This window comes from Moschus berezovskii, chromosome 6 (genome assembly GCF_049115385.1).
Source record: "Moschus berezovskii isolate FMDL1 chromosome 6, NW_MosBer_1.0, whole genome shotgun sequence".
Classification (NCBI taxonomy): Eukaryota; Metazoa; Chordata; class Mammalia; order Artiodactyla; family Moschidae; genus Moschus; species Moschus berezovskii.
This window is the reverse complement of record NC_142465.1, coordinates 29,522,687-29,550,554: the sequence shown is the minus strand read 5'-3', so window position 1 is coordinate 29,550,554 and position 27,868 is coordinate 29,522,687. Positions and strand designations below refer to the sequence as shown.

The 27,868-nt window shown below is 40.4% G+C and overlaps 1 protein-coding gene across 6 annotated transcripts in view; it reads left to right on the top strand.

Moving 5' to 3' along the window:
• The window catches only part of LOC129536248 (uncharacterized), a 56,471-nt gene that overhangs the window by 26,835 nt on the left and 1,768 nt on the right, over positions 1–27,868 (top strand). The window contains exons 2-7 of one of the 6 annotated variants that reach the window (XR_008681778.2): positions 2,370–2,714; positions 4,224–4,467; positions 5,028–5,480; positions 5,956–5,991; positions 7,491–7,765; positions 26,537–26,611. Coding sequence is in view for 2 of the 6 variants with exons in the window: in XM_088836870.1 (XP_088692996.1) it covers positions 7,491–7,765; positions 26,537–26,562 (301 nt within the window). In the remaining 4 variants the exon portion in view is untranslated. Of the gene's footprint in view, positions 1–2,369; positions 2,715–4,223; positions 4,468–5,027; positions 5,481–5,955; positions 7,766–26,536; positions 26,612–27,868 lie in introns of all 6 variants that reach the window. The other 5 variants (XR_008681780.2, XR_008681779.2, XR_016037563.1 and 2 more) reach the window with 5 other exon arrangements.

Below are 27,868 nucleotides of genomic sequence, written 5' to 3'. Positions count from 1 at the left end.
ATTAAATTTGGGTTTTGCTTGCTTTTCTTCCTCTAGTCCCTTTGATGTAAAGTTACATGGGTTGTTTGAGATTTTTCTTGTTTCCTGAGGAAAACTTGTATCACTATAAGCTTTACTCTTAGAGCTGCTTTTGCTGCATCCTATAGATTTTGGATTGTTGTGTTTTCATTTTTTTTTGTCTCCAGGTATTTCTTGATTTCTTCTTTGATTTCTTTAGTGGTTCAAAATTTGTTAGTAGCATATAATTTCACCTCCATCTGTCCATGTGTTTCAGTTGTTTGCAGAGCTTTTTTTCTTGTACCTGATTTCTAGTCTCATAAGATAGGGTGGGAAAGGATATTTGGTATGATTTCTATTTTCTAAAATTTACCATAACTTATTTTGTGACTTAGCATGTGATCTGTCCTGGAGAATACTTCATGTGCTATTGAATATTACATGTGCATTGAAAGGAATGTGTACTCTGCTGCTACTGAAAGGAAACTCTTACAATTACCTATTAAGTCAATCTTGTCTAATGGGTCATTTAATGTTTCCTTATTGATTTTCTCTCTGGATAATCTTCCTCAGGTGTCAGGAAGGACACTATTGTAGTGGAAGTGTTTTCAGACGTCCAGGAGGGAAATGTGATGGTCAAAGACTGAAAGAGTAAGTGTGAGGATTGAGGGGGCTGAGGACAAAGAAAATGGGTGCTTATGTAAGTATTCCAGGGTAAGCCAAACACAGTATTCAGAAGGATGTTTCCCCAAGGTGTCAGGGAGGACGGTCTCAGTGTGTATTTATTTTCATATGATCAGGACGGGTGTTTGAAAAGCTGGAGAATGTTGCACAGCCTGTAAAATTTACCTAAATAAAACAAAGCCACTTTGATAGTAAAGTTTGGATGAAGGTAAAGGATGATGGGAGCTATAGACAAACTGTGTGACAAAGCCTTCCAGAGAGATAGAGACTTGGAGAAAGAGCTTCTGGAAAAGATACTCAGACAAAGAATTCCAAAAGATAAAAATGAAGGAGAAACAGTGGCGTATACCCAGAGAAATGGAGAAAAATGAAATAAAGTGATAACACAAGTTTCTGGAAAAGATACTCAGAAAAAGAATATAAAAGATAATAAATGAAGACAAAACAGTGGAGTATTCCCAGAGAAACAGAGAAAAAAAATAAAGTGATAACAGGAGATTCTGGAAAAGACACTCAGAAAAAGAATACAAAAGATAATAAATGAAGAAGAAACAGTGGAGTATCCTTAGAGAAATAGAGAGAAAAAGCAAAGTGATAAAACTAGTGTAATATTTCTTCTGATGGTTTTGGTTCATGGAAGAGCATTTTTTGGTTTTCTCTGTTTTTCACCATGGAGCATCCATTTAAAATTTATGGGAACAAGAGTGGCACTTATAGGGAATTGATATAAACCAGTGAGTGCGACGAACCTAGACTGGGAAAAGAATGAAAACTGGGAAACAGTTTGGAATTTATTTTCCTTAATTACAGAAAGAAAACAGTGGAGAGAATTTGCTTGGGAGAAATCTTTCCTGACAGTTGAATAACGAACCCAGGGAAGGATTGGAAAGATCTTTCCTGAATTTTCAGTACAGGGGCTATTTTGAGGTTTTTCCGGGCCAGCTGAGTAGTGACTATGCTTCACTTGTGTGTAGAATTCCTATCTTCATGTGTAACTGCATGCTGTTTTTTTGTGCAACCCTGTATATCCATATGTGACTGTATAATTGAAACTGCAATACTTTGGCCACCTCATGCGACGAGTTGACTCACTGGAAAAGACTGATGCTGGGAAAGGTTGGGGGCGGGAGGAGAAGGGGACAATGGAGAATGAGATGGCTGGATGGCATCACCGACTCTGTGGACATGAGTTTGAGTGTACTCCAGGAGTTGGTGATGGACAGGGAGGCCTGGCGTGCTGTGATTCATGGGGTCGCGGAGAGTCGGACACTACTGAGCGACTGAACTGAACTGAACTGAATTTTGAGTCAATAAAGAATCTTTGTACATAAACACCATTGGAATTCTTCCATAGTTAATTCTGTTCATGGGATTCCTCTCTAATTAATCTTCTTTTGTTGTGTATTTCATATCTTCACTCACATTCATAGCCTGAGGGTCTCTTCCAAGGTCTCCCCCACATGCTACTTAACCTTTCGTTTCCACATTATACTTCCTCCTAATTCCTTCCTTAAAGCCCTCCCTTCTGTGTCATGTGTATTATATGATTTGCTTTTCACTCATTATTTCATTCATTTATTCACTTATTCCATCATTCATTCTAGTTGACTCACATTTATCAAGAGCCTACCTGTGGCATTCTTCTAGGTCTTCATAGAGTTGACAACTTTTTTTTTTTTCTCTTTGAGCTTGTTTGCTTGACGGGGACAGAAAACCAGAGAAGCCATGATCAAAGAAGCAGTAAGACAAAATATATCAGAGTGATAAATATTGTGATGAATATAGAATCAAATTATCTGCACACAAGTTGAGGATTCCTTTCGTTTGAAAGCCATTGGAGACTTCCACGAAGAGGTGCTATTTAAGTCGAGATGAACAGTGTTAATGGATGACAACAGACAAAGGCATTAATGAGCTGTAGAAACGTGCTGCGTCTGCACACTGTGCTTAGTGCACGCATTCAGATTTCTAATGTTGGACAGTCACGGTGCAGCCCTGTGTGCTTCTCAGCTCCTCTGATGGAAGAATAGAAGGTGATCCGACCTTTGATCTTAACATCAAATCCTCCAGGGCTTCACATCACCCCAAGGCATCTCTTCACCTCTCTTCTCTGTTCTAAACTCCTATCCTATCCCCTTGCTAGTCTGTGTCTGATTAATGCTGGTTTATTGGAAACAGCTGTGTCATTGCCCATCCCAGTCCATCACTGCTGCAGAATCTTCCAGCTTCTGTGTGGTGTATGGCAATCGGTGAGGAGTCTGAATTCGACCAAGTCCCTGATGCTCCTCGATAAGAACTCTGGCCATACTGAGACTTCCTTTCTGGTTTCCTCTCAGGGTTTTGCTCCCTTATTAAATGATCCAAATCAGAGTGCACACATAGGTGACTGGGCCCAGGTTTGTAATCAGTGGGGGAATCCAGAGATTAGAAAGAGATGCAACATTTGCATGAAGGAATATTAGAATGTCACAAATTTAAGATGTCCCAGTCTTATATTTTTAAAATTGCTTAATATACAAATTAGGTTAAGATGAAAGAACTACTTGAATTTAAAACCTCTAATATTTATTGTGAATAAAATTAAAACCTATGGGTTAGATTGGAAACCTTTGTGATTGGTATAAAAGGTAAAGAATGTTAAAATTTGTTATGTATCATAAGTTCTTAAAATGATAGGAAAATAAAACAGAACAGATTAAAGATTTGAATAGGTAAATCACAGAAAAGGAAATTTAACTGGTCAATTAATACATGGAATATGCTCCATTTATAGTCATCCAGGAAATGCAAATGAATAATAACAAACACTGCTTTTGACGTATCAAGTTGGCAAGATTTAACTGATTTAAATTTACTGCTGGCAAGAAGGTTGGAAAAATGTGCTCCTGTTTTTGTTTCTGTTAATACTAATTTTTAGAGTCTTTTGGAAAAGCAATTTTGTACAGTTTAACAAAAATATACATATGATTTATTCAAACACCTCTGCCAATCTAGAGTACTGACACAATAATTTGGTAAATATCATTTAAAAAGCATATCATTGGCTTCATCATTCTTATAGCCAAAAACTAGAAATGACTTACATTTCCATCCTCAGGGAATGCCTGAGTCAATTACGACATAGTGAAGCCCCTGGAAGAAATTATATACTAGATCTATAGTGGCTGACTTTGATTTCAAAGTTGTGAGGCTGTCTGCACAATGAGGAAGAATGGTCCAGAATATAATGCCATTTGGTATATCATTTTTTAAGAAACATGCATACATACATTTGTATATATACACACATTTGTATAGATACACTTTTGTCTATTACAAGGGGAACCTGGAGCAATTCACTTAACAGTTGCTTTCTGGCGGTGCTAATAGTGAGTGTGCAGTGTCAACCACGGAGGAGCATGACTTGACGTGAACAGAAATGTGTTTAGCAAAGATATAATTACCCAAGTAGTAATGTCAGTTATCCCATTGCATTAGATGATATGGTAAACTTTACATTCCATTTACATTCCATATACTTCCATTTTTTTGTTTCCTAATAGAAATTATAAAAATAATTAAAGAGCTGACTCACTGGAAAATACCCTGATGCTGGGAAAGATTGAAGGCAGGAGGAAAAGGGAATGACAGAGGAGGAGATGGTTGGATGGTATCACCAACTCAATGTACATAAGTCTGAGCAAACTCCAGGAGATGGTGAAGGACAGAGAAGCCTGGCATGCTACAGTCCATGGGCTCACAAAGAGTCAGACATGACTGAGTGACTGAATAGCAACAAATCACTCAGTGAGTATTTGTAGAATGAATGAATTGCTGCAATAGATTCATTAATAACTGTTAAGCTCTCTTTTCTTTCTCTTTGACTTTGAAACTTTTCAAAAGACACAATTAGATTCAGAAAAATCTTATCAATGCTGGGCTCTTCTCTGTGTGTCATCTGACCTTATCTCTATGTGCAGGAGGGTGGCGATAGCATGAGGAATGCACAGCCCCTTTAAAGAGGATGTTTCTTCAATCAGCCTATTGTATCCTGATTAATCTTTTTTGAGGAGACAATGGCTGAGTAAGCTTCAAAAGTATCTGAAAAGAGTCCTGCAGATTTGAGTAAATCAAGAAAGCTGGGTGTGTGGTTGGTGTCATGGTGTCAGTCTATATCACGAGCCAAGAGGAAACCTGGAGGAGAAGTTGATGCCTGTAAAATCTTTAATATGGCAAGTTCTTGACTTAAAGCCTGTGTCAGAATGAAGGAATTGACCGAGAGCCTCTGGCTGTGCCACTGATTCTCCAGTGGTTTCTCTGAGCACTGACATTCCTGGCATGAATGAACTTGGATTCTTGTCTTGCAGCTTCTGACTGGTACCCTCTGCCTATATAATTGGAGAGGGAAATGGCAACCCACTCCACTATTCTTGCCTGGAGAATCCCGTGGACAGATGAGCCTGGTGGACTGCTATCCATGGGGTCACAGAGTCGGACATGACTAAAGCGACTTAGCATGCATGCATGCATTGGAGAAGGAAATGGCAACCCACTCCAGTATTCTTGCCTGGAGAATCCCAGGGAAAGAGGAGCCTGGTGGGCTGCTGTCTATGGGATCACACAGAGTTGGACACGACTGAAGTGACTTAGCAGCAGCAGCAGCCTATATAATGTCAGGATGTGGAATCCTAGAGTCGGAGTCTTATCTTCCTCTGGATTCTGAAGCTTTCCTCTCTGTGCTGCCTGCTCTACAACTGACCATCATGAAGTTTTTGGTGTTCCTGGCACTGTGGCAGTTTCCACCTTCCTGGTTTCTGGCCGTACGTAAAGATTATTACCTGAAAACAAGGTTTTGATGAGCAGTACATCAAGCTGTGTGGAAGTGTGTTTGGAGGAGTCTAGAATTATGGCCCCTCCTGTCCTCTACTCCATTCCCCTGTTCCGTTACCATTTTCATAGACCATTCATGATTGAGTTGAGTCTACCCTTTGACTTTTCCTAATTCAGTCAGATCTTTGCTCAGTTCTAACCTTGGACCCCAGCTTCATGGTAAGAGTCAGTAAAATCTATTTAAAGTATGTAAAATCAGAGGTTTATTTCAGGAAAGCAAAAGTGATCACATGTTATGGTTTTGCGGGGTTTTATATTATCTGTGCATCTTTTCCCCCTCAATGTGTGTACCAAAGGCTAAAGTGACTCATCTGCGGAAGCCTGCACCATTGTCCTTAGTCTTATTCTCTCCACACCCAAAACTGGTGTTCAGTGCACATCTTGTTTTTCCCTTTTCTCTTTCAGAGGATACAACAGAAATTCCTGCTAGTTCTTCTCCTGGTGAGTTTGCACTTGCACTTCCCCTCCTTGCAGTGATCGTTTTCCATCCCAGTCTCATGGCAGTGCTTCCACCAGAGATCGGTTATAAGAATTCTATGAAAAAGCCTGGAAAAGTATTGTTTTTCATATAAAAATTCAAGGTTTAGTCTCTAAGTCATGTCCGATTATTTGCAACTCCATGGACTGTAACCTGCCAGGCTCCTCTGTCTATGGCATTTTCCAGTCAAGAATACTGGTGTAGGTTGCCATTTCCTTTTCCAGAAGATCTTCTGGACCCAGGAATGAAACCAGGGTCTCCTGCATTGCAGGCGAATTCTTGCATTGCGGGCGGATTCTTGCATTGCAGACGGATTTTTTACTGAGCTACGAGGGAATTCATGGAAACATATAAAAATCAGCTTATTTTTTATATAGAATTTGATCATATTAAGTCTCTTGTGTGGATTTTCAAAAATTTTGGGTCAATCATTGATTTGCCAGGGGGATGTAGTCTGATGTGATCTGAGAATTTGGGGAAGGTTCATGAAAATCTTTCTGCTTATGCTGATAGGAAGGATTGAATACATGGCCATTGCTTCAAGGAGAGGTCTGAAGGAAGGAAGAGAATGTACAGCCTAAAAGTGATTCAGAAATGAGGGCATTAGGATCACATGGGAAGGCAGGATACAGGTTGTGTAATGAAAGCTTTGAGATTTGTAATGGCATCAATGCCTAATTCCCAGCTGAGGTTTGTGTATCTTCTTTAAAGTGAATCCCAAGGATGTGAACCAAACTCCTAGTCATCCTTGGGCTTTCTCCACAGCACCCTGCCCATTCTGTGCTGTGTGTGTGTCATGCTCATGTAGGCATTCTGAAGATCCCTCTTCTCAGCCTCCACAGCTTGGGGACTTGGGTTCTCTGGTCATGAGGGTACTGACTCTTGTCTGACTTCATACACTGTGCCACATGTGCTTTGTGGGGCTCACCTTAAAAAATATTCTCTCTCCTACATGAGGCCTGAGACAGCCTGGCTAGAGTGTGGGTATGGAGATGGTGTTGAGGTGGTTTTAGCTCACAGTTTGGGGTTCTGACTTTCTGTTTGCTCTGTAGAGGGAAATAAATCTCATCAATCTTGGCAGGTTCCCTTTGAATACAGGGTAGGTGACAGAGCCTTTCCTTGGCTTTATGATTATCAGAATAATACAAATATTTCCCATTATTTCTAAGGGGCTCTCCCCAGTACTGCTGTAGTACATGGAATCTTTGTGTACTCCAAATGTGAGACAAATATGCCCCCCCCTTTCAGGCAGGAATCTGTGGCAAGTGATTTTACTGCACGCATAGAAAGGAGATACTACCTCTCAAGCAGAGTTGGTAGCCAGAGCAATGGTATGACAGTATTGATATCATTTGCAGAGATGAATTCAGAATGAGAAATGCATGTCCAACCTTGGGCAGCACAAATTTTATTGCCTGAGGAAGAATCAAATGTCTTGACTGCACTGTGTCCTAATTTCAAGCTCTTATGTAAACACCGTTGATCCCACCACCACCTCTGCTCCCGCCAAGGAGTCCACTGTGGCTGCCACTACAACCACTTCTACTGCCACATCCACTGCGGCTGCAACATCCATTGCTGCTCCCACCACATCTACTGTGGCTGCCACAACCACCACAGCTGCCAAGACCACCACTGCTGCTACCACATCCACTGCGGCTGTGACATCCACTGCTGCTACCACAGCCACTGCTGCAAAGACCACCATGTCCTATGAAGATGGTCTCTTTTATTTTCGTAAGTTTACACTATGAGAACTTTCTTTATTAGTTTGCTGGATTAGCTGTGTTCCCTAATCTCAGATTAGACTATATTTAGGGTGCAGATGAAGTCATGAGAAAAGTCCTGTTATCTTCTCTTTATTCTCTAATTCCTTGTGGATTTACATACTGAGTCACAGAGAGACATCAAGGCTACCAGAAGTCTGCAGTTTCTTGTTTACCAGTTTTACCTGTGTGGCTCTTGAAATACTGGCCCCTAACAGGCAAAATTCATCTTTAGCAGAACTGACACGGGAAAGACCAAATATGGGTCTCCCTGAAGCCAGGAACTTCTTTTGTTTGCTTTTTTACCAGAAAGGTCTTTGTTTCTTGTAAAGAATATTCTAAAAATAGAAAATAGCATTATAATGAGGCTTCCTTGATGTAGAAAGTTTTGAGTATCATTCAGGGTATTTCTCGGATTGTGGAAATCCATTGAGAGTCTAGGGTACAGTCTTCCTATTTCTGGTTCGATTCTCTCTTTCAACAGCCTAGTAAAATCAATGACAAATGTGATTGATTCTGAATATATGACAGAGAATGTGTTAAAAATTCACATATATAATGTAATTTAAATCACAGTAATGCTATGAAATAAATATTTTAAAGATAACAAAATTAAAAATTACAATAAAAACTTTCCCCAGAACATTATGCAGTCAGAAAAAGGTATGGATTTGTTCATAAACAAGGAAAGACCTGAGGATCCTTTGAAATACTGTATTATACCCTTGCTGTGTCTGAGACAATGCTTGGCACCTATCTCTAAGTTCTACATTGCATAGCCTATGGGTGAGATTATGAATAATTGTCTCTTATCAGAAGAAGGCTGGATTGGTTTGTGCCATATACATGAAGAAATAATCCATTTTGGTTGTCTCTCTGTTTTCTCTAAACTTCCTGCTGACCTAGGTTTCCATATCAGTCTGCATGTCCTATGCCCCTGGGTGGGAATTAGGTGTTTATCTTCCAGGGATGTAAATTTCATCTCTTTTTGATTCCACTGAACTCAGTGTCATTTGGCATTAGTTAGTCTTGCAGGGTCCCAGGAAGGAAAACACACTCTTCATTCTTTTTGGAAAACTTCTTCACAATATTTTTTTTCTGTTTCAGGCCTTACCCCATGGCTTCAGTTAGTTTACTGGTAGAGTTATCCCTGAGATGGAATCAGCCTCAGCCTTCTATAGTTGATCCTACTGGATTCGGCCAGAATGTCCCTTGATTTGTTTCACTGCTACTACTTTCCAGCCCTATCAGATCTCTCTTATCTGTAATCAGTTTCTATTCACTCAAATAAAATGATGAGTGACTCAAAAATAGTATTCATTTTTTTAGCTGTTGGCCCAGTGGTCATCCAATAGTTATGTCAAATGATAGATCCTTGGAATCTTACCCAGTTCTTCCCTATATTACTGTAAAAAAATGGACCTCCTACATATTTATCTAATTTTTAAAAACAAGTTACAATCCTGTGTATATCACTGGTGACTAGTGCTTTCTCTATGTGAATCAATATTTCCTAGGTATAAAGGTTCACTTTGATTCCACCAAGCTCTTCTATCGACTGACCCATAATTACTCTATTTGGAGTGACTTAGCAAGTGAGAAAGAGGGAAGCAGTCCTGAGGTCTGGGAACTGGCCTGACACTCCTGGGGTTCGGAACTGTTAGGACCTGGCCTAGGGTCACAGCTTGGAAATGACTCGCTCTTGTTGGATACAAACACTCTCACAAAGCACCAACATCAGAGAAGGGCACACAGTCACTTCTATAAATTTGACCAATTCATCATATTGGCAGTCTTCAGCACAGACAAAAACAAGGTCAGTCTGAAACCATAAAACACTAAATATCTCCCTCTCCTAGCTAAAGCATGACTGCAACTTCATTTACTATCAGAGCTTTGGCTTCACTCTATTCTCTTCTGCTCCAGATAAGGTTTGTTAAGACACTCAGTCACAGCATAAGTTATGCTCCCTTGAATCACCAGTCCAGAGCAGAGGGGTGCTGAAATTAGAAGCCTGTGCACTGCAACTGGAGAGTAGTCCCTGGTCTCTGCAACTAGAGAAAATTCTGTGCAGCAACAGCCAAAGCAAATAAGTGCATAAAACTTTATTTTTTTGAAATGCTGGATTAGATGGTAGCAGCTGATGATCCCTGACTATGCCAACCACTCTGCCTTATTATAGAGTGGAGAACAATCAATATCTTGACTATCCAGATTAAAGCTATGTTTGTCATGCATCTAATACAAGGATAAAGGGTAATTATATCTGTGAAGTTTTATGTAATTTGTATATTTAAGCATGTTGAAGGAAATTGTTGTGGGAAGATGCTCTGTCTCTATCATCCTCCACATCAATGGGAGTGGGGAGCGGGGAGAAATTCTCCCGGGCCAGGCTTTGAGCTTCCCTGAGTCTGGAGTTTGGGTGCTGAAAAGAAAGGGGAAAGAGAAGTTGTAAATTATATAAGGAGAGAGTACCTCCAGAGAGTCTTCAGGAAAGAGAGATACATTTGAAAGTGAGAAATTTTACATTAAGAAGCCAAGGATCACAGGGCTATGTCCTTACTGCTGCTGCTGCTGCTGCTGCTAAGTCACTTCAGTCGTGTCCGACTCTGTGTGACCCCATAGACGGCAGCCCATCAGGCTCCCCCATCCCTGGGATTCTCCAGGCAAGAACACTGGAGTGGGTTGCCATTTCCTTCTCCAATGTGTGAAAGTGAAAAGGAAAAGTGAAGTTGCCCAGTCATGTCTGACTCGTAGCGACCCCATGGACTGCAGCCTACCAGGCTCCTCCGTCCATGGGATTTTCTAGGCAAGAGTACTGGAGTGGCTTGCCATTGCCTTCTCCGATGAAGTCAAATTCGCTCAGTTGTGTCCAACTCTTTGTGACCCCATGGATTATACAGTGAATGGAATTCTCCAGGCCAGAATACTGGAGTGGGTAGCCTTTCCCTTCTCCAGGGGATCTTCCCAACCCAGGGATTGAACCCAGGTCTCCCACATTGTGGGAAGATTCTTTTCCAGCTGAGCCACAAGGGAAGCCCATGTCCTTACTAGGTAAGGTAGATAGCAAATTCCTGGAGAAAAAGAATAGGAAAAGAAAAATAGGGCTTTCAAGGTGATGTCTCTGGGAGTAGCTTACATCTGACAACACTGAAGAAGGAAGTGCAGCATAATTTCTTTTTTCTTTTTTTAGTGTTAAAAATACTAAACATTTATTGGGCTTCCTGATAGCTCAGTTGGTAAAGAATCCATTTGCAATGGGGAAGACCCTGGTTCTATTCCTGGGTTAGGAAGATCCGCTGGAGAAGGGATAGGCTACCCACTCCAGTATTCTTGGGCTTCCCTTGTGGCTCAGCTGGTAAAGAATCTGCTGGCAATGCAGGAGACCTGGGTTCAATCCCTGGGTTGGGAAGATCCCCTGGAGAAGGTCAAGGCTACCCATTCTAGAGGTCTGGCCTGGAGAATTCCATTCACTGTATAGTCCATGGGGTTGCAAAGAGTCGGACACAGCTGAGCGACTTTCAGTTCATGTCACTTCTAACACATATTGGCTTTACACAATGGCAGTTTTATAGGCAGTGAGTTGGGTTTTTAAAATTTATTTTAATTGGAGGATAATTACAATTCTGTGATGGTTTTTGCCATACATCGACCTGAATCAGCCATATGTATACATGTGTCCCCCCATTTTGAATCCCCCTCCCACCTCCCTCCTCACCCTATCCCTCTGAGTTGTTCCAGGGCAGGGGCTTTAGGTGCCTTGCTGCATGCATCAAATTTGGAAGTGCAACATAATTTCATAGTCCAAGTTCCAAACCCTAGTCTTCACTCTGTCAAACTGTGTACATATGATCACCAACTAGGAAAAAGTTGCAAGGGAAAACAGAAGACATACACCAAATGTTAAATAACCTTTTCTCTAATTGGTAGAGTCAGGGGGATTTTAATGTTCTTTTAAAATTCTTTGTAGTCATTTCTACATTTTACACAAAACCTGTGTTATTTCTCTAATACAATTTTCATTTTTTAAATATTTCAGAAGGTCTGTTTTCACTCATCTGTCCAGGTGGAGCCACTGTGTTAATAGTTGCTATTATTTTATAAGCACTCACTTACATGCCTGTGGATTGTGCAAGCAGTTTTATCAGTATTTTGTCATTTAATTTCTCTCAATAAGTCCATGAAGTAGAGTATTGTTCCAGTTTAAGAGATGATATCACTGGGATACAGAGAGATCAAGTAACTTATTTTAGGTCATGTAGCTAGCAGATGGCAATAACAGAAATTGAATCTAGGAAGTGTGACAGCACAGAGTCCTACGCATATTTCTACTGCGTTAGTGTCCTGGTCTCTACACACGCTGAGACAAAGAAGGTGCTCTGCCTCGGGTCTACTTTTAGGTATATCACACACAAGTTCTCTTTGGTGGCTTCTAGAATATTTAAAAAAAAATCAGTGTAAATAGGCATTCAGATACTCTTATAAGAAATTTTTGTTGTTGTTGTTTTTCTTAAAATTATTATGAAAAGCAACTATTTTATTAAGAAGATAAACTGGAGAATTGAATTCAAATATACACATAAAGATTTGTTTTTGACAAATGTGAGTAATACTGCAAAATCCTGTGTTAGGTCATTAATGTAGCTTTTGCTTTTTAAACTGCTGTCTCATGGAGCTAGGTTTTTAGTTCTTATGCTTGGGTGTTTTTAGGAATACTTGTAAAGCAGTAGGAAATGACATTTTTTCCTTTAGTGCAAAAGTGTGTAGGAAAGATACTGATTGGGAATCAAGCAAGTGGTTGGTTCAGTTGCTAAATTGTGTCCAACTCTTATAACCCCATGGACTGTAGCCCGCCAGGCTCCTCGGTAGGATTTTCCAGGTGAGAATACTGGAATGGGTTGCCATTTCCTTTTCCAGGGGATCTTCCTGACCCGGAGATAGAACCCTGGTCTGAACTGTAGGCAGATTCTTTACTGACTGAGCTACCAGGGAAGCCTATGTCAAGAGCACAGCTTTCATGTAGAATTTCCCTCTGTAATTTCTCTAGCGAAGAGTTTTTAGGTTTGAAAAATACCTCATACAGTACAGGCCAGTAGATGATGTGGATGTCCTTGAGTCCCTTGCTCATTCCCCTCTGATCTTATTCCCCTTCCTAAGGTCCTGCTACTAGTAACAAAGAACTCACAGTCTCCAGAAGCAGCCTGTTTTAAGACCACCATTGTTAACTTTTCCTGGTGTTGAATGGGAATTAGTCTTCTGGTGGCTTCTTGTTTATCCTACAAGTGATTGAAAGAGCCACTTCAATAGACAGAAACAAGTCTTAATCTACTTCTGTTGTGTGTGATGGCAGAAGTATGCCCTCAGTAATCCTTACATTATTGAGGGTAGTACTTTAGGTAGTACTTTTATTTTTTAAAAGTGCTTTCTGTGTAATACATTGTATTTTGTCTTTCCCTCTTATCTGAGAGGGAGATAGTTTACAAACTCACACACACACACAACCTTTATTATTCCCATTTTACAGATGAAAACTTAGATTAAATAACTTCAAAATCATCGAACTAGAAAGTGACTGCATTGGCATTTAGACCTCAGTTTCCGAAGGATAATTGTCTGGGCTTTAGATCTTTGCTCTTTTTCACTGTAATATGCTGAATGTCAGGTCAAATAGATTATCTGTGGTAAAGAGTAGATAAAGTTACAGAACTTGTTTTGGAGCTGGAATCAGTCTTGCAGTCTTTGGTTTAGTTTCTGGTTGCTTTTTGTAGTCTACCAGATGTCACTAGTTTGAAAGCATAAATTTGACTCATTTCCCCCAAAAGGCATGCAGACAGTGATGATGACAATTTGATCCTTTAATTGAAAAAGAACTGTTGGTATCTTTATGAGCATATGGACGAAATACTGCTCCACACTGCTGTGCCTCTAGTTGGAGATGATTCCACTCAAGGGATTCTAGTTTACCTGCTTTTAAGACATAGTATAAAACCCAGTTATTTCCTTTGCCTGGCCAGTTCTGATGGAGCTTGGTGCTAAAACAAGAGAATATGGTCTTTCCCCCAAAGGATTAGGGAGAGTAGGTAGGTTCAAGGATACATAATCCTGTCTTCAAATGGACAGGATTTTTGCTCAGTTCAGTTCAGTCGCGGCCAACTCTTTTTGAATCCATGGACTGCTGCATGCCAGGCCTCCCTGTCCCTCACCAACTCCCAGAGGTTACTCAAACTCATGTCTGTAAAGTCGGTAATGCCATCCAACCACCTCATCCTCTGTTGTCCCCTTCTCCTCCTGCCCTCAATCTTTCCCAGCATCGGGGTCTTTTCCAGTGAGTCAGTTCTTTGCAAAGTATTGAAGTTTCAGCTTCAGCATCAGTCCTTCCAATGAATATTCAGGATTGATTTCCTTTAGGATTGACTGGTTGGATCTCCTGGCAGTCCAAGAGACTCTCAAAGTCTTCTCCAACACCATAGTTCAAAAGCACCAATTCTTCGGTGCTCAGCTTTCTTTATACTCCAGCTCTCACATCCATACATGACTACTGGGAAAACCATACTTTAACTAGATGGACCTTTGTTGGCAAAGTAATGTCTCTGCTTTTTACTATGCTGTCTAGGTTGGTCATAGCTTTTCTTCCAAGAAGCAAGTGTCTTTTAATTTCACGGTGTGATGAAAAAGAAAGCAATACAAAAAGACGAAGTGTTTATTAAACATGAAAAAAAAAAAGAAATAAATGGTTTTGCAGCACTGAAGAGATTATAGAAAGTAAATAAGCTAGATCAGACCTGTTTTATGTAGTAATTTTATAGTTTATTTTAATTATTTCAGTTGTAAAATATTGTTATACTGTTAATTAGTTCTGATTGTTCATATTAAACTATTGAAATGCAAAAATAAATAAATAAATAAATTTTGAAAAAAAAAAATTTCATGGCTGCAGTCACCAACTGCAATGGTCTTGGAGCCCAAGAAAATAAAGTCTGCCACTGTCTGCATTGTTTCCCCATCTATTTGCCATGAAGTGGTGGGCCCGGATGCCATGATCTTAGTTTTCTGAATGTTGAGTTTTAAGTCAACTTTTTCACTCTCCTCTTTCACTTTCATCAAGAGGCTCTTCAGTTCCTCTTCACTTTCTGCCATAAGGGTGGTGTCATCTGCGTATCTGAGGTTATTGATATTTCTCCTGGCAACCTTGATTCCAGCTTATGCTTCATCCAGCCTGGCATTTCACAAGGAGTACGTCAAGGCTGTATATTGTCACCCTGCTTATTTAACTTATATGCAGAGTATATCATGAGGAACGCTGGGCTGGAAGAAGCACAAGCTGGAATCAAGATGGCCAGAAGAAATATCAGTAACCTCAGATACACAGTAGACACCACCCTTATGGCAAAAATTCACTGCAGATGCTGATTGCAGCCATGAAATTAAAAGACGCTTACTCCTTGGAAGGAAAGTTATGACCAGCCTAGATAGCATATTAAAAAGTAGAGACATTACTTTGCCAACCAAGGTCCGTCTAGTCCAGGCTATGGTTTTTCCCGTGGTCATGTATGGATGTGAGAGTTGGACTGTGAAGAAAGCTGATCGCCGAAGAACTGATGCTTTTGAACTGTGGTGTTGGAGAAGACTCTTGAGAGTCCCTTGGACTGCAAGGAGATCCAACCAGTCCATTCTAGAGGAGATCAATCCTGGGTGTTCATTGGAAGGACTTATGCTAAAGCTGAAACTCCAATACTTTGGCCACCACATGCGACGAGTTGACTCACTGGAAAAGACTCTGATGCTGGGAGTGATTGGGGGTAAGAGGAGACAGGGACGACAGAGGATGAGGTGGCTGGATGGCATCACCGACTCGATGGACATGAGTTTGAGTGAACTCCAGGAGTTGGTGATGGACAGGGAGGCCTTTCGTATTGTGGTTCATGGGGTCGCTAAGAGTCGGACACGACTGAGTGACTGAACTGAACTGAACTGAAAGAGCCTCTTGATGAAAGTGAAAGAGGAGAGTGAAAAAGTTGGCTTAAAGCTCAACATTCAGAAAACTAAGATCATGGCATCCAATCCCATCACTTCATGGCAAATAGATAGGGAAACAGTGGAAACAGTGGCTGACTTTATTTTTCTGGGCTCCAAAATCACTTCAGATGGTGATTGCAGCCATGAAATTAAAAGACACTTATTCCTTGGAGGGAAAGTTATGACCAACCTAGGCAGCATATTAAGAAGCAGAGACCTTACTTTGCCAACAAAGGTCCATCTAGTCAAGGCTCTGGTTTTTCCAGTGGTCATGTGTGGATGTGAGAGTTGGACTACAAAGAAAGCTGAGCACCGAAGAATTGATGCTTTTGAACTGTGGTGTTGGAGAAGACTCTTGAGAGTCCCTTGGACTGCAAGGAGACCCAACCAGTCCATCCTAAAGGAGATCACTGCTGAATGTTTATTGGAAGGACTGATGTTGAAGCTGAAACTCCAGTACTTTGGCCACTTGATGTGAAGAGCTGACTTATTTGAAAAGACGCTGATGCTGGGAAAGATTGAGGGCAGGAGGAGAAGGGGACGACAGAGGATGAGATGGTTGGATGACATCACTGACTCAATTGACATGAGTTTGGGAAAACTCATGGAGTTGGTGATGGACAAGGAGGCCTGGGATGCTGTGGTTCATGGGGTCGCAAAGAGTCAGAAATGACGAGTAACTGAACTGAACTCTGCATTTAAGTTAAATAAGGAGGGTAACAATATACAGTCTTGATGTACTCCTTTCATGATTTGGAACCAGTCTGTTGTTCCATGTCCAGATCTAACTGTTGCTTCTTGACTTGCATACAAATTGCTCAGGAGGCAGGTCAGGTGGTCTGTTATTCCCATCTCTTTAAGAATTTTCCACAGGAGTTGTGATCTACACATTCAAAGGCTTTGGTGCAGTCAATAAAGCAAAAGTAAATGCTTTTCTGGAACTCTCTTGCTTTTTCAATGATCCACTGGATGTTGGCAATTTGAACTCGGGTTCCTCTGCCTTTTCTGAATCCAGCTTGAACATCTGGAAATTCACAGTTCATGTAGTGTTGAAGCCTGGCTAAGAGAATTTTGAGCATTCCTTTGCTAGCATGTGAGATGAGTGCAATTGTGCGGTACTTTGAACATTCTTTGGCATTGCCCTTCTTTGGGATTGGAATGAAAACTGACCTTTTCCAGTCCCCTGGCCATTGCTGTTTTCCAGATTTGATGGCATATTGAACACAGCAGTTTCACAGCATAATAATTTAGGATTTGAAATTGCTCAACTGGAATTCCATCATGTCCACTAGCTTTGTTTGTAGTGATGCTTCCTAAGGCCCACTTGACTTCTCAATCCAGGGTGTCTGGCGCTAGGCGAGTGATCACACCATCGTGGTTATCTGGGTCATGAAGATCTTTTTTGTATAGTTCTTCTGTGTATGCTGGCTACCTTTTGCTAGATATTGTTAATAAGTCAAATTTAGTGGATAGATGAAAAATGTCAAGATAAAACCAAAGGCCTTTAAATTCTAATACATCCTAAACTCCAAATGCCACAAATACAGTTTAAGTAAACATCAAGGCCCAAAACTTCAATCCCTGAAGGAACAGAAATAAATCAGGAGTTCCCTGAATTCTCTTTCCCATCAGCCTCACCTGTCCACACTTCAGAGCCTTCTGAATTCTTAGACTTCATGCTAGTAGCTGACTCCCGTTCCACTCATCCAAAGCTTTCCATTTTGATCAGTTTAAATCCCTATAAGGCAACTACCATCAGAAGGCTAGGTATTGTGAGCTCACAAGGTCTGTGGGGGAGGGATGAGCTGGCCTGTGGGGACTCCCATCTCTAGGAGCTGGGCAGTTAGCTTCAAACAAATCTGCATCACACTGGGGATTTCCACCCCATTTTCTATGTCAGTGATCACCATTTGTCCCCAGGGCCTGGGGTTACATGTCCTGGTGAGCCATTCTCATTTATCTTCTTTTTGTTTTTGACCTGCTGCTGCTGCTGCTAAGTCACTTCAGTCGTGTCTGACTCTGTGTGATCCCATAGATGGAAGCCCATCAGGCTCCCCCGTCCCTGGGATTCTCCAGGCAAGAACACTGGAGTGGGTTGCCATTTCCTTCTCCAATGTGTGAAAGTGAAGTCGCTCAGTCGTGTCCGACCCTTAGCGACCCCACGGACTGCATTCTGCCTTAACCATCGAGTTATCATTTGTTCTGTACCTTTTAGTTTGGTGGTGAATGCTGAGGCTTTGCTAGCCTTTCAGTTCTGTCATTCAGGTTTTTTCTAAAGAAGAGGATCTCAAACATCAATTCCGTGATCTATCTCTGGCTAAAGTAGTTAGAGCTGGAGGGGGTTTCTGAGTCCAGATGTCTCCTCAAATTATTTTTGGTGTCAGGAAAGAGTTGGAAAAGCATAACTTTTCAGTGGTTTCGAATCTCTCTCTCCCTCATCTCTTAAACCTCTTTGAGAATCTTTCTGTCCTCAGAAAAATGCACAGTTTTAGAGATTTACAGACTTCCTGATACCTATGAATGTACCATCTCCAAGTTAGGAACCCTGTCTGCACTAGTGTCCTTCTAGAGTCTTACGTGTTCTGATCCAACATAAAAAATGAGTAGTGAATGTGGCTTTTGAGAAGCAGTAAGCTGATTTCCCGGAGAAGGCAATGGCAAGCCACTCCAGTACTCTTGCCTGGAAAATTCCATGGACAGAGGAGCCTGGTAGGCTGCAGTCCATGGGGTCGCTACGAGTCAGACATGACTGAGCGACTTCACTTTCACTTTTCACTTTCACACATTGGAGAAGGAAATGGCAACCCACTCCAGTGTTCTTGCCTGGAGAATCCCAGGGACGGGGGAGCCTGGTGGGCTGCCGTCTATGGGGTCGCACAGACTCGGACACGACTGAAGTGACTTAGCAGCAGCAGCAGCAGCAAGCTGATTTCCTCTCACTTTCCCATTATTTCCATGAGCATTTTAAACTTCATTTTCTAAATTCTGGGAGCACTGTGTACTCTGGCAATTTTTAGTGTAGTGTTTAGTCACTCAGTCCTGTTTGACTCTTTGTGACCCCATGTACTATAGCCTGCCAGGTTCCTCTGTCCATGGAATTTTCCAGACAAGCATACTGGAGAGGGTAGCCATTTTCTCTTCTCCAGGGGATCTTCCTGACCCAGGGATCAAACCCAGGTCTCCTGCATTTCATGCAGATTTTTTACCCTCTATCTGAACCACCATGGGAGAGATAATTTATTTCCAATTTGTTATTATATATTTTTTAACAACTTCAATACCAACAGCATTTTGTAACCTTTTTAGAGTAAATGAAGCTCTGAAATTTCTCCATCTTTTGCACATGGCAGTAAGGTGACCCTCTTGTAGACGTCTGTAGTAGTTTCTGGGTCATCCTGTTCCTGGAGGGACAGACCGCTGAAATTAAAGCAGCTATTGAGCTACCTAGTGCTTGAAGTTCAGTTGGATGTACAGTCATCTTCAAGGCCAAGGCTGGGGCAGGTGAGGGAGGTACATTCGAATGAACCGAGTTTCATCACTGATTAAAAGGGACTTCAAGAGACCTTGAGTCCCTTGGAAGAAACATTTCTCTAAAGGACCAAAGATTAGGTTATGACCAACCCACTGGATTGATTTTAGAAGAAAATGAAAAGCTTTCTCTTTGAATTAATAAAGAGGGAAATGGATTTAAAATCATAATGAGCTTTGTAGACAAACAGGGGGTAAGTATTCCACATGTCATGTTCTGTTTTGAGTGGTGGGACATGTTGGTAGGAGGAAGAGAAGGAAACAAACACTTTCAAAGTCCCAACTCAGGGCTGGTTTCGCAGTCTGTCTCTCTCACCCGCAGTCTGTGCCTCTTATCCATCCTCACTCAACCACCGCAACAAGGCACGCTCTGTTCACAGTCAGAGCCCAGGGTCCATCCGGCCCCTTTAGGTCATGCTTTAGATCATGTTTCCTGCCCACTGGACCTACTTGACCTTGGTTATCTGCTTTGCTCTTTGAAACTCCTTAAGAATGTTTACTGGACTGACTTCTCAGGATGTGCTCACTTCTGCTTGCTCTGGGGAGCTTATGCTGCCTCAGCTCTGTTCACAAGGACCCAAACCCTGGCAGCAGCTGACCCACTCATGGTGGGGAACAGCTGGTTTGGACATTTGGTTTGGGCCTTTTGTCTCTTAATAATCTCCCCTGCCTTTGCCCCTTCTAACCTGGTATTTAGTCTTGAACCTGTCACAATCTCCTGGCTTTGGTTCCATGTTTGACACCTAGGTCTCATCTAACTCTGCAGGGCTCAGGTTTCTTTAGTCAGGTCTGACCTTTTTGGAACCCTGTATGATGGGAAATATATTGTGTCTCCAGTATAACATGATTGTAGGTCTGCATGTGTGCTCAGTTGCTCAGTCATATCTGACTCTTTGCGACTCCATGGATTGGAGCCTGTCAGGCTCCTCTGTCCATGGGATTTTTCAGGCAAGAATACTGGAGTGGGTTGCCAGTTCTTCCTCATGGGATCTTCCTGACCCTGCATTGCAGGCGGAATTTTTGTACCACTGAGCCACCTGGAATACAAAACCTTAATGTCTACTAAGTTTAGATTCTCTTGATTAGCATTTAAAAATACTATTAAACCAAACTGTTATCATATGTTTAAGTCTGAATGCCTTTTTCTAATGTTTAACATGAAAACCATAGAGATTTATTCCTAACATATGGAACATTTGAAAAGCCTAAATAATGGTTAAAAATAACAGGAGACAGAAGTTACATATGAATTTCCTGTTGTGCTAAGTTATTACAAACATTTGCCTCCTTGGTTCAGAATTATTAATTCATCTTTTGTCTTTCCAGCTGCAGCAAGAACCTTCCAGAGAACCACGTTTATAGCTGTAGTCATTCATGATCTTAACAATAAGGATCAACGATCCTGCTCAGTAAATGACAGGTCAGAGGGTATTAATAACATAAATGGGCTCTGAAGCTGGCATCCAGGAGGAGTTCAGAGATTAGTGGGTATGAATGGTTTAATGAAAGTTGACACATCACAGAATACTTCAAGTCCAGCTGGTGGTATAAGAATCCATCTAGGAATTAAGCTCATCAGGAGTAGGAAAATGGTTCATTTAGGTTTGCCATGATTGAATGAATCTAGAGTATAGGGTTCTGTGTTCTAGCATGAAAAAACTTAATTTTGAAACAGTATATGAATCTACTTATAAAGTAAACTGAGACTATTCTTTTGAGTGCCAAGGCGATGTCTAATTTCCCATCGAAAAAGGGGAAAAAGTCATAAGAGTGGAAAAGCAGTATCTAGCTCTGTATATTGAAGATTTGAAGCACTTGACGTTTCCTGAGAAAGTCCTTTCCTTAGTGCAGTTAGCCGTTAAGGGGATGCTCTGGGATAATACTGTTCAGCAAAGCCTCATCTTTTCTACTTGGTTACCCGAAAAAAAGTGAATGTGTAGGTTTGTGAGAAAGCATTAGTGAGATCTAGACTCACTAACCTTTGAAAGGTGTCAGTTTAAGTTAGAACAATGAAAAGATAGTAAAAACTGTTTAAGATAAACAGTGTCATTTTGTGTGTACCCTTGTTTCTTTTTTAAAGAAGTAACAATCACAGTAAGCCAAAATTACACTCAAATTCTGCTGGCTTGGGAACTAAAACCTTATCCTGAGAACTAGTATTTGCTCTTTTCCTTTGGTTCTTTTTTATGGAGTTATTTTCACTATGTCTCTGGCCAGTGCTGTTGGGGACGCAGTATAGTCGAAACTACTTTCTTCTGAAGTTCTGTCAGTGTTTCTGTAACCTCTTCTGTTAAAGTCTGCGAGATTTATTGACCAGTCCTGAGGTTCTGTTCTTGCCTTCCTAAGTGTGGGAGGTGACATAGTGAGGAAGAAACTTGATTCTGTTCTTATAGCCTGGAAGGGAAAATGAGAGGCAATCATAGAAGCTGTTCCAAGCACAGAATGTTGTGAAGGACAACTTACTAGTCAGGGTCACTAGCAGGACTTGCAGGGAGATGGCTACAACATCTGATGGCCAGAACAGAGAAGCTTCATTGTTTTGGTCAAAAGAACTCACTAGGTTCTACCACAGGATGTCTGAAGGTGTTGGCTCCTTATGGCCTGGGGCAAATAGCCCTGGGCTATGGCAACCCACTCCAGTGTTCTTGCCTGGAGAATCCCAGGGACAGGGGAGCCTGGTGGGCTGGCGTCTAGAGGTTGCACAGAGTCGGACACGACTGAAGCGACTTAGCAGCAGCAGCAGCAGCAGCATAGCAGAGGGATAGGGAGAAATGTTCGGAGAAGGCAATGGCAACCCACTCCAGTACTCTTGCCTGGAAAATCCCATGGATGGAGGGGCCTGGTAGGCTGCAGTCCATGGGGTCGCTAAGAGTCAGACACGACTGAGTGACTTCACTTTCACTTTTCACCTTGATGCATTGGAGAAGAAAATGGCAAGCCACTCCAGGGTTCTTGCCTGGAGAATCCCAGGGACGGGGGAGCTTGGTGGGCTGCCTTCTATGGGGTCTAACAGAGTCAGACACGACTGACGCGTCTTAGCAGCAGTAGCAGCAGCAGAGAGAAATGTTATACCTTTGCTTATAAAAGAGTAATTCTCTCAATATATTCCCTAAACCCATCTCCTCAGGCGTAACTTGGTAAGGCTTCTTTAGTCATCTCTGTATAGAAGAGGGAAATGTATATAGAGGCTGAGGATTTATATAGTATACCTTGGGAGGATTTTTTAAATTGGAGAACAATTACTTTACAATGTATAGTTTCTGTTGTACAGCCAAATGAATCAGCCACTTGTGCACGAATATTCCCTCCTCCTTGGATTTCTTTCCCATTTAGGTCACCACAGAACATTGAGTAGAGTTCCTTATGCTGTACTGTCAATTCTCATTAGTTATCTCTTTATACATAGTAATGTATTATGCCAAGCCAACTTGGGGAATTTTTAGAATAATGTCTATTCACTAATAATGTCTTTAGTGTCCTCTTTGAGCATGGCATTAATTTAAAAAAAAGAGATATATCCATATCAGCATCTATCTTTTAAAAATACATTTTTCTTAAATATATGAGATTTGGTTACCTTTATGCTTTTTCTTTTTTTTCTAGAGGTGATATAGAGAAATGAGGGAAAGAAAGAGTTCTAGGTAAAGGAAAATGTATATAAACTTTTTTTCTTCCTTAATTTTAAAATTAAAAATAGTATTTTCCTTGTTCTTTCCACTTGTGGGAAAAAATCCTCAGTTTTTTTTTTTTAGATTCTTGATTGTAATAGATCCTAAGGAAAAGGCTTTCTTTAAGAGTCTAGTATTAGAAACCCATTTGAGTGAACTCTGGAAGTTTGAGTGAACTCCAGGAGTTGGTGATGGACAGGGAGGCCTGGCGTGCTGTGATTCATGGGGTCCCAAAGAGTTGGACACGACTGAGCGACTGAACTGAACTGAACTGAAGAGGTTATCAAATGTCAAAGAACTAAAACAAAGAGAGAAAATGTTCTCTAAGTGTTTTTTTCTTGCTGCTTTGCCATGTATTTAAGATGGGAAATTTTAACGTTTTAAGATTTTAAAATAAGCCATAGACTCCACATGGCTGATAGTTTCCGCACACATTTTGTGGGCTGATCAAGCATCAAAAGGGGATGTGCAGTCACTAAACTGACTCCTGACCTGCACACACATTTTTTTTCCCATCAATCATTTTGCATAGGACAGATGTTCTGGGGGCATCTTTAGACCAGAAGAATGTCCAAGATGTGTGGGTGTGGATTTGGCCAAAGGTTTAGTTACTTGAATGTGGAGCTCAGATACCAGCTTGGTAACAGGCCACATTTTAATGAAAAATGCACATTAAGTGTGGCATTGCGTTTTTCAAAGAGGTAATTCCCAGCCACGGAGAACACAAGGGAGAAAGAGGGGAATGATGTGGAGCTGCTTTAAAACAGAGTTTTGTTTGTTCTGGATGCTGGGACAGGGCTCACTAGTAGCCCTTGGAGAATTAGATGATGGAATTTTGCTAAGCATAATTGAGTTTTTTTGATCATCAGTCATATTTCTCCAAAAAGAAAAAACCCTCTATGATTGAATAAAGGAAAGACTTCAAAATTATAGTTGGCTGTGCTAGAAAAAAGCTTTCTAAGAGGGGTATTCATATGCTAAGAAGTGTGAATAAGCAGAGAAACAAAATTGTCCTTGTTCTATTTTTTAAAAAAAGAAAACAATAGTGAAGAAAATAAAGTGACCACAAAGTCTTTACTTTTACATAAAGAGTGAAATATAAAAGTCTCTTAGAAACAGTTCTGTTTCCTCTCAAGAAGTGTGTATGTGTTTTAAACCATTTGTGATCATCTGACTACATAAATGGCTTCCCAGATGGCTCTGGTGATCAAGAACCCACCTGCCAATGCAGGAGACGTAAGAGACACAGGTTCAATCCCTGGGTTGGGAAGATCCCCTGGAGGAGGAAATGGCAGCCCACTTCAGTATTCTTGCCAAGATAATCTCATGGACAGAGGAGCCTGGTGGGTTACAGTCCCTGGGGTTGCAAAGAGTCAGACACAACTGAGCATGCACTCCTCACAACCTTTTCCCACATGTTTTCAATTTGTATATGCCTTTAGACCTGAAGTGAGTCTCTCCTAGGCAGTATATATATATATATATATATATATATATATATATATACACACATACACGCACATCTATATATATGGGTCTGGCATTTATATCAATTCAGTCATGCTATGTTTTTAATAGGACCATTTAGTCTATTCCTTGGTGGCTGAGAGGTTAAAGTGTCTGCCTGCAATGCAGGAGACCTGGGTTCGATCCCTGAGTCAGGAAGATCCTCTGGAGAAGGGAATGACAACCCATTCCAGTATTCTTGCCTGGAGAATTCCATGGACAGAGGAGCCTGATGGGCTACAATCCATGGGGTTGCAAAGAGTAGGACATGATTGAGTGACTAATACTTTTTCTACATGTTTCTAGTTTTAGCCTTTTAATTTTGCTTAAAGAAGTCCCTTTAATACTTTTTAAGCAGATTGCTTGGGCTTATGAAATCGTTTAGTTTTTTGCTTGTCTATAAACTTTTGATCTCACCATCACATGTGAATGAGAGCCTTGCTGGGTAGAGTATTCTTGGTTGTAGATTTTACGTTTTCATCATTTTAAACTAGGGTTAATTTAATATTTCTTCATTCTGACAAAATGTATCTACAAAATACTTTAATCCTATAAATCTATGTAGTGGAGAAGAACTGAAATCTTTCTGCTAAAATCAGAAATTAATATTTATTAAGTATTTCTGTTCTTATCACTTCTATTTAATATCTTTCTGGAGGTCCTAGGCATTTCTATATGCAGGGAAAAAAGAAATATAACAAGCTCAGATATAATGAAGTAAACTAACTTTACATGAAGATGACAAGGTTGTGCACATGTGTAGCTACACATACACATGTTAGAAACAATAAGTAAATTAAAGTCACAGTATAGACAGGCAATATATTAAATGCAAATATATTTCCACATATTACCAGTGATCAATTGAATTTTGAAAATTCCAAAAACATTATTTAAAAAGCACCAAAATATATACTTATTGATGGATTGATTGATCACAAAGTGAGACTTCTATAGTGAATCTTAAAAATCTACAATGACAGAAATCAAATAAACCTAAATAAATATAGATATATTCTTTTTATGTCATTGAATAAATAATGTTAAGTATCCATTTGTCTGTATCTTCAATTCGATCCAAGTCAATATGTCAGAAGACTTGCTGTTAAAATTGACCGATAGATTCCAAAATATATATGACAAATTAAAAAGTACCAGTGAATAAAAATAATCTTGAAAAAGAAAAAAGTTGTAGCAATCACATGCCTGATATACAAGCTTATACATCTACATTAATAGAGTCATTGAGACCTTGACATCGAGAGAAAAATAAGTCAGAAGGGTAGAAAAAGAATTATAAAATAGTTCCACACATTCATGGTTAATCGGTTTTTGACAATAACGCTAAGAACACTTAATAAAAAAAGGGAAAGTCTTTCAACAATCTGTGCTGAAAAAACACAGAACTACCTATATGCTAACAAAAACATGATTCATACCTCATGTGATATACAAAAATCAGACTTAATCATAAACACTAAAATTATGAAACATCTAGAATTTAACCGAAAAGTGCACCTACCTAAACTTAGGGAACTAACATTGATTAGACAAAGAAAAAGGTAAAAAACTGAATTTCAATAAAAATAAATCATGTTTCCCATGTCACTTCTGTAACTTGAGAGGAAATGGACCAAGCGAATGATGAACTGATTGTTCCACACTTTAATTGTATTTCTAAGGTTTAGAAATACAGACTGAAGTGACTTAGCAGCAGCAGCAGCAGCAGAGTCTGAGTGCCTAGTTAACACCCAGTACATAAACACACTTACAGAACCGTGGGGCTAACAATAGCAGTCCAGTGTGATCCACTTGTCAGTGTCAGGTCGTTTCACTTCCAGCCATTATTGATCCAATATTTTCCTGTTAATAGTGGATTCATTTTCTTCATTGCATCATTTCTTTTAATTGTCTATCATATTTAAATGCCTCGCAGAGGCCAGGAGCCTAAAACTTTGTCCACTTCTATCTACAGAACATAGCAATACACAATGAAAAGATTTATTCTTGGTTTCTTTAATCAGGGTTTGGTATCTGCAGAGCCTCTTGAGACTCACTTCCAAGCAGCCACATTGTCCTCAGCTCAAGAACTTCCACTGGTAATCCAGTCATTTTATGTGCCATACCACTTGGGGTGATGTCAGGGAAGTTCTTTGAGAGTCTCATTTTCCACCCAACAAGTAGCAATAGAACATGTTTCTGTATGTGTGGGTCACTCCCTAAAATTTCATTCTTAGAACACCCTTAAAAATAAACCTCCACATGAAGAGGGAGCATTTCTTCGTGGCCCTCATGTATTTGACTGTTTGTCTCTCTCTCATCATCCAGGGCATGACTGGAATCCATAGATATTTAATGGCCTCAGAATACTCTGACACTCTTCAATAGTGAGGCTACATTTATCAAATACCATTAAAAAGATAGCATCTATTTTTCAAATGGTCTAAAAGAATAATCTGCATCAGGTAGTTTTCAAATCCAAAACCCTAGAGAATTGTGCAAAGAAATCCTATTTGATTTCTGCCAAAGGGTTAGTCCAACGTATATATGACAGAAATGTCTACTATTGATATATGAAGTCAGATCTTGTGGGCTAATACAGAAGGCCTGGGACTGATTCTCAGTAAATTTATTAAGGATTTCTGCTTTGGGTCCTGCTAAAATTCCAATTTCTACCTGGTGACTTTGTGACAAGAGGCAGATTGCTAGGTTTGGAGCATGCTTTTGGCAAAACCAGAAAAGTCCCATGGTCTCTCCCTTATAGAAACATGATCTGAAAAACATGGCAACGTGTTGCATATTTCAAGCAATATCTTTGGTTGCTCCAACACATAAATCCTAGATTTTCCACAGATGGAACTAGGCCTTGAATATTACTTGAAAACCACTACCCCTTAGTTATCATATGAATATTAGAGTTCTTTTGAGTTTATTCCTCTGAGGAAGCAATTAACATGGTTATTAATTCCAAATCTTGTCTGAGTTAGATTATAGCAGTATGCTAAAAAACTCAGCTATCCCTGGGGCAATATAGTGAATGTATACAAACTCCAATCTATGAAAATTCACATTGTGCCTGTGTGGACTGAGGGACTATTATGAAAGTTGTTATAAAAGTGGATAAGCGTTCACCAGTCCCACTTGGCCTGTTGCTCTTCCTAAATTATCTTTATAATATTGTTGACCACAGGCCCTTGGATCTTTAATCTACAGAGAGACATAAGTGGCCAGGACAGAGTTCCATGCTGCACTTTATTGGGTCTCATTCTGTAGCAAAAGCAAGTAACAGATATACTTGCCCACTCCCCCAGAGAAACTGCTTGGGTCACTAAAGGAGTAACGAGGCAGGTCCATGT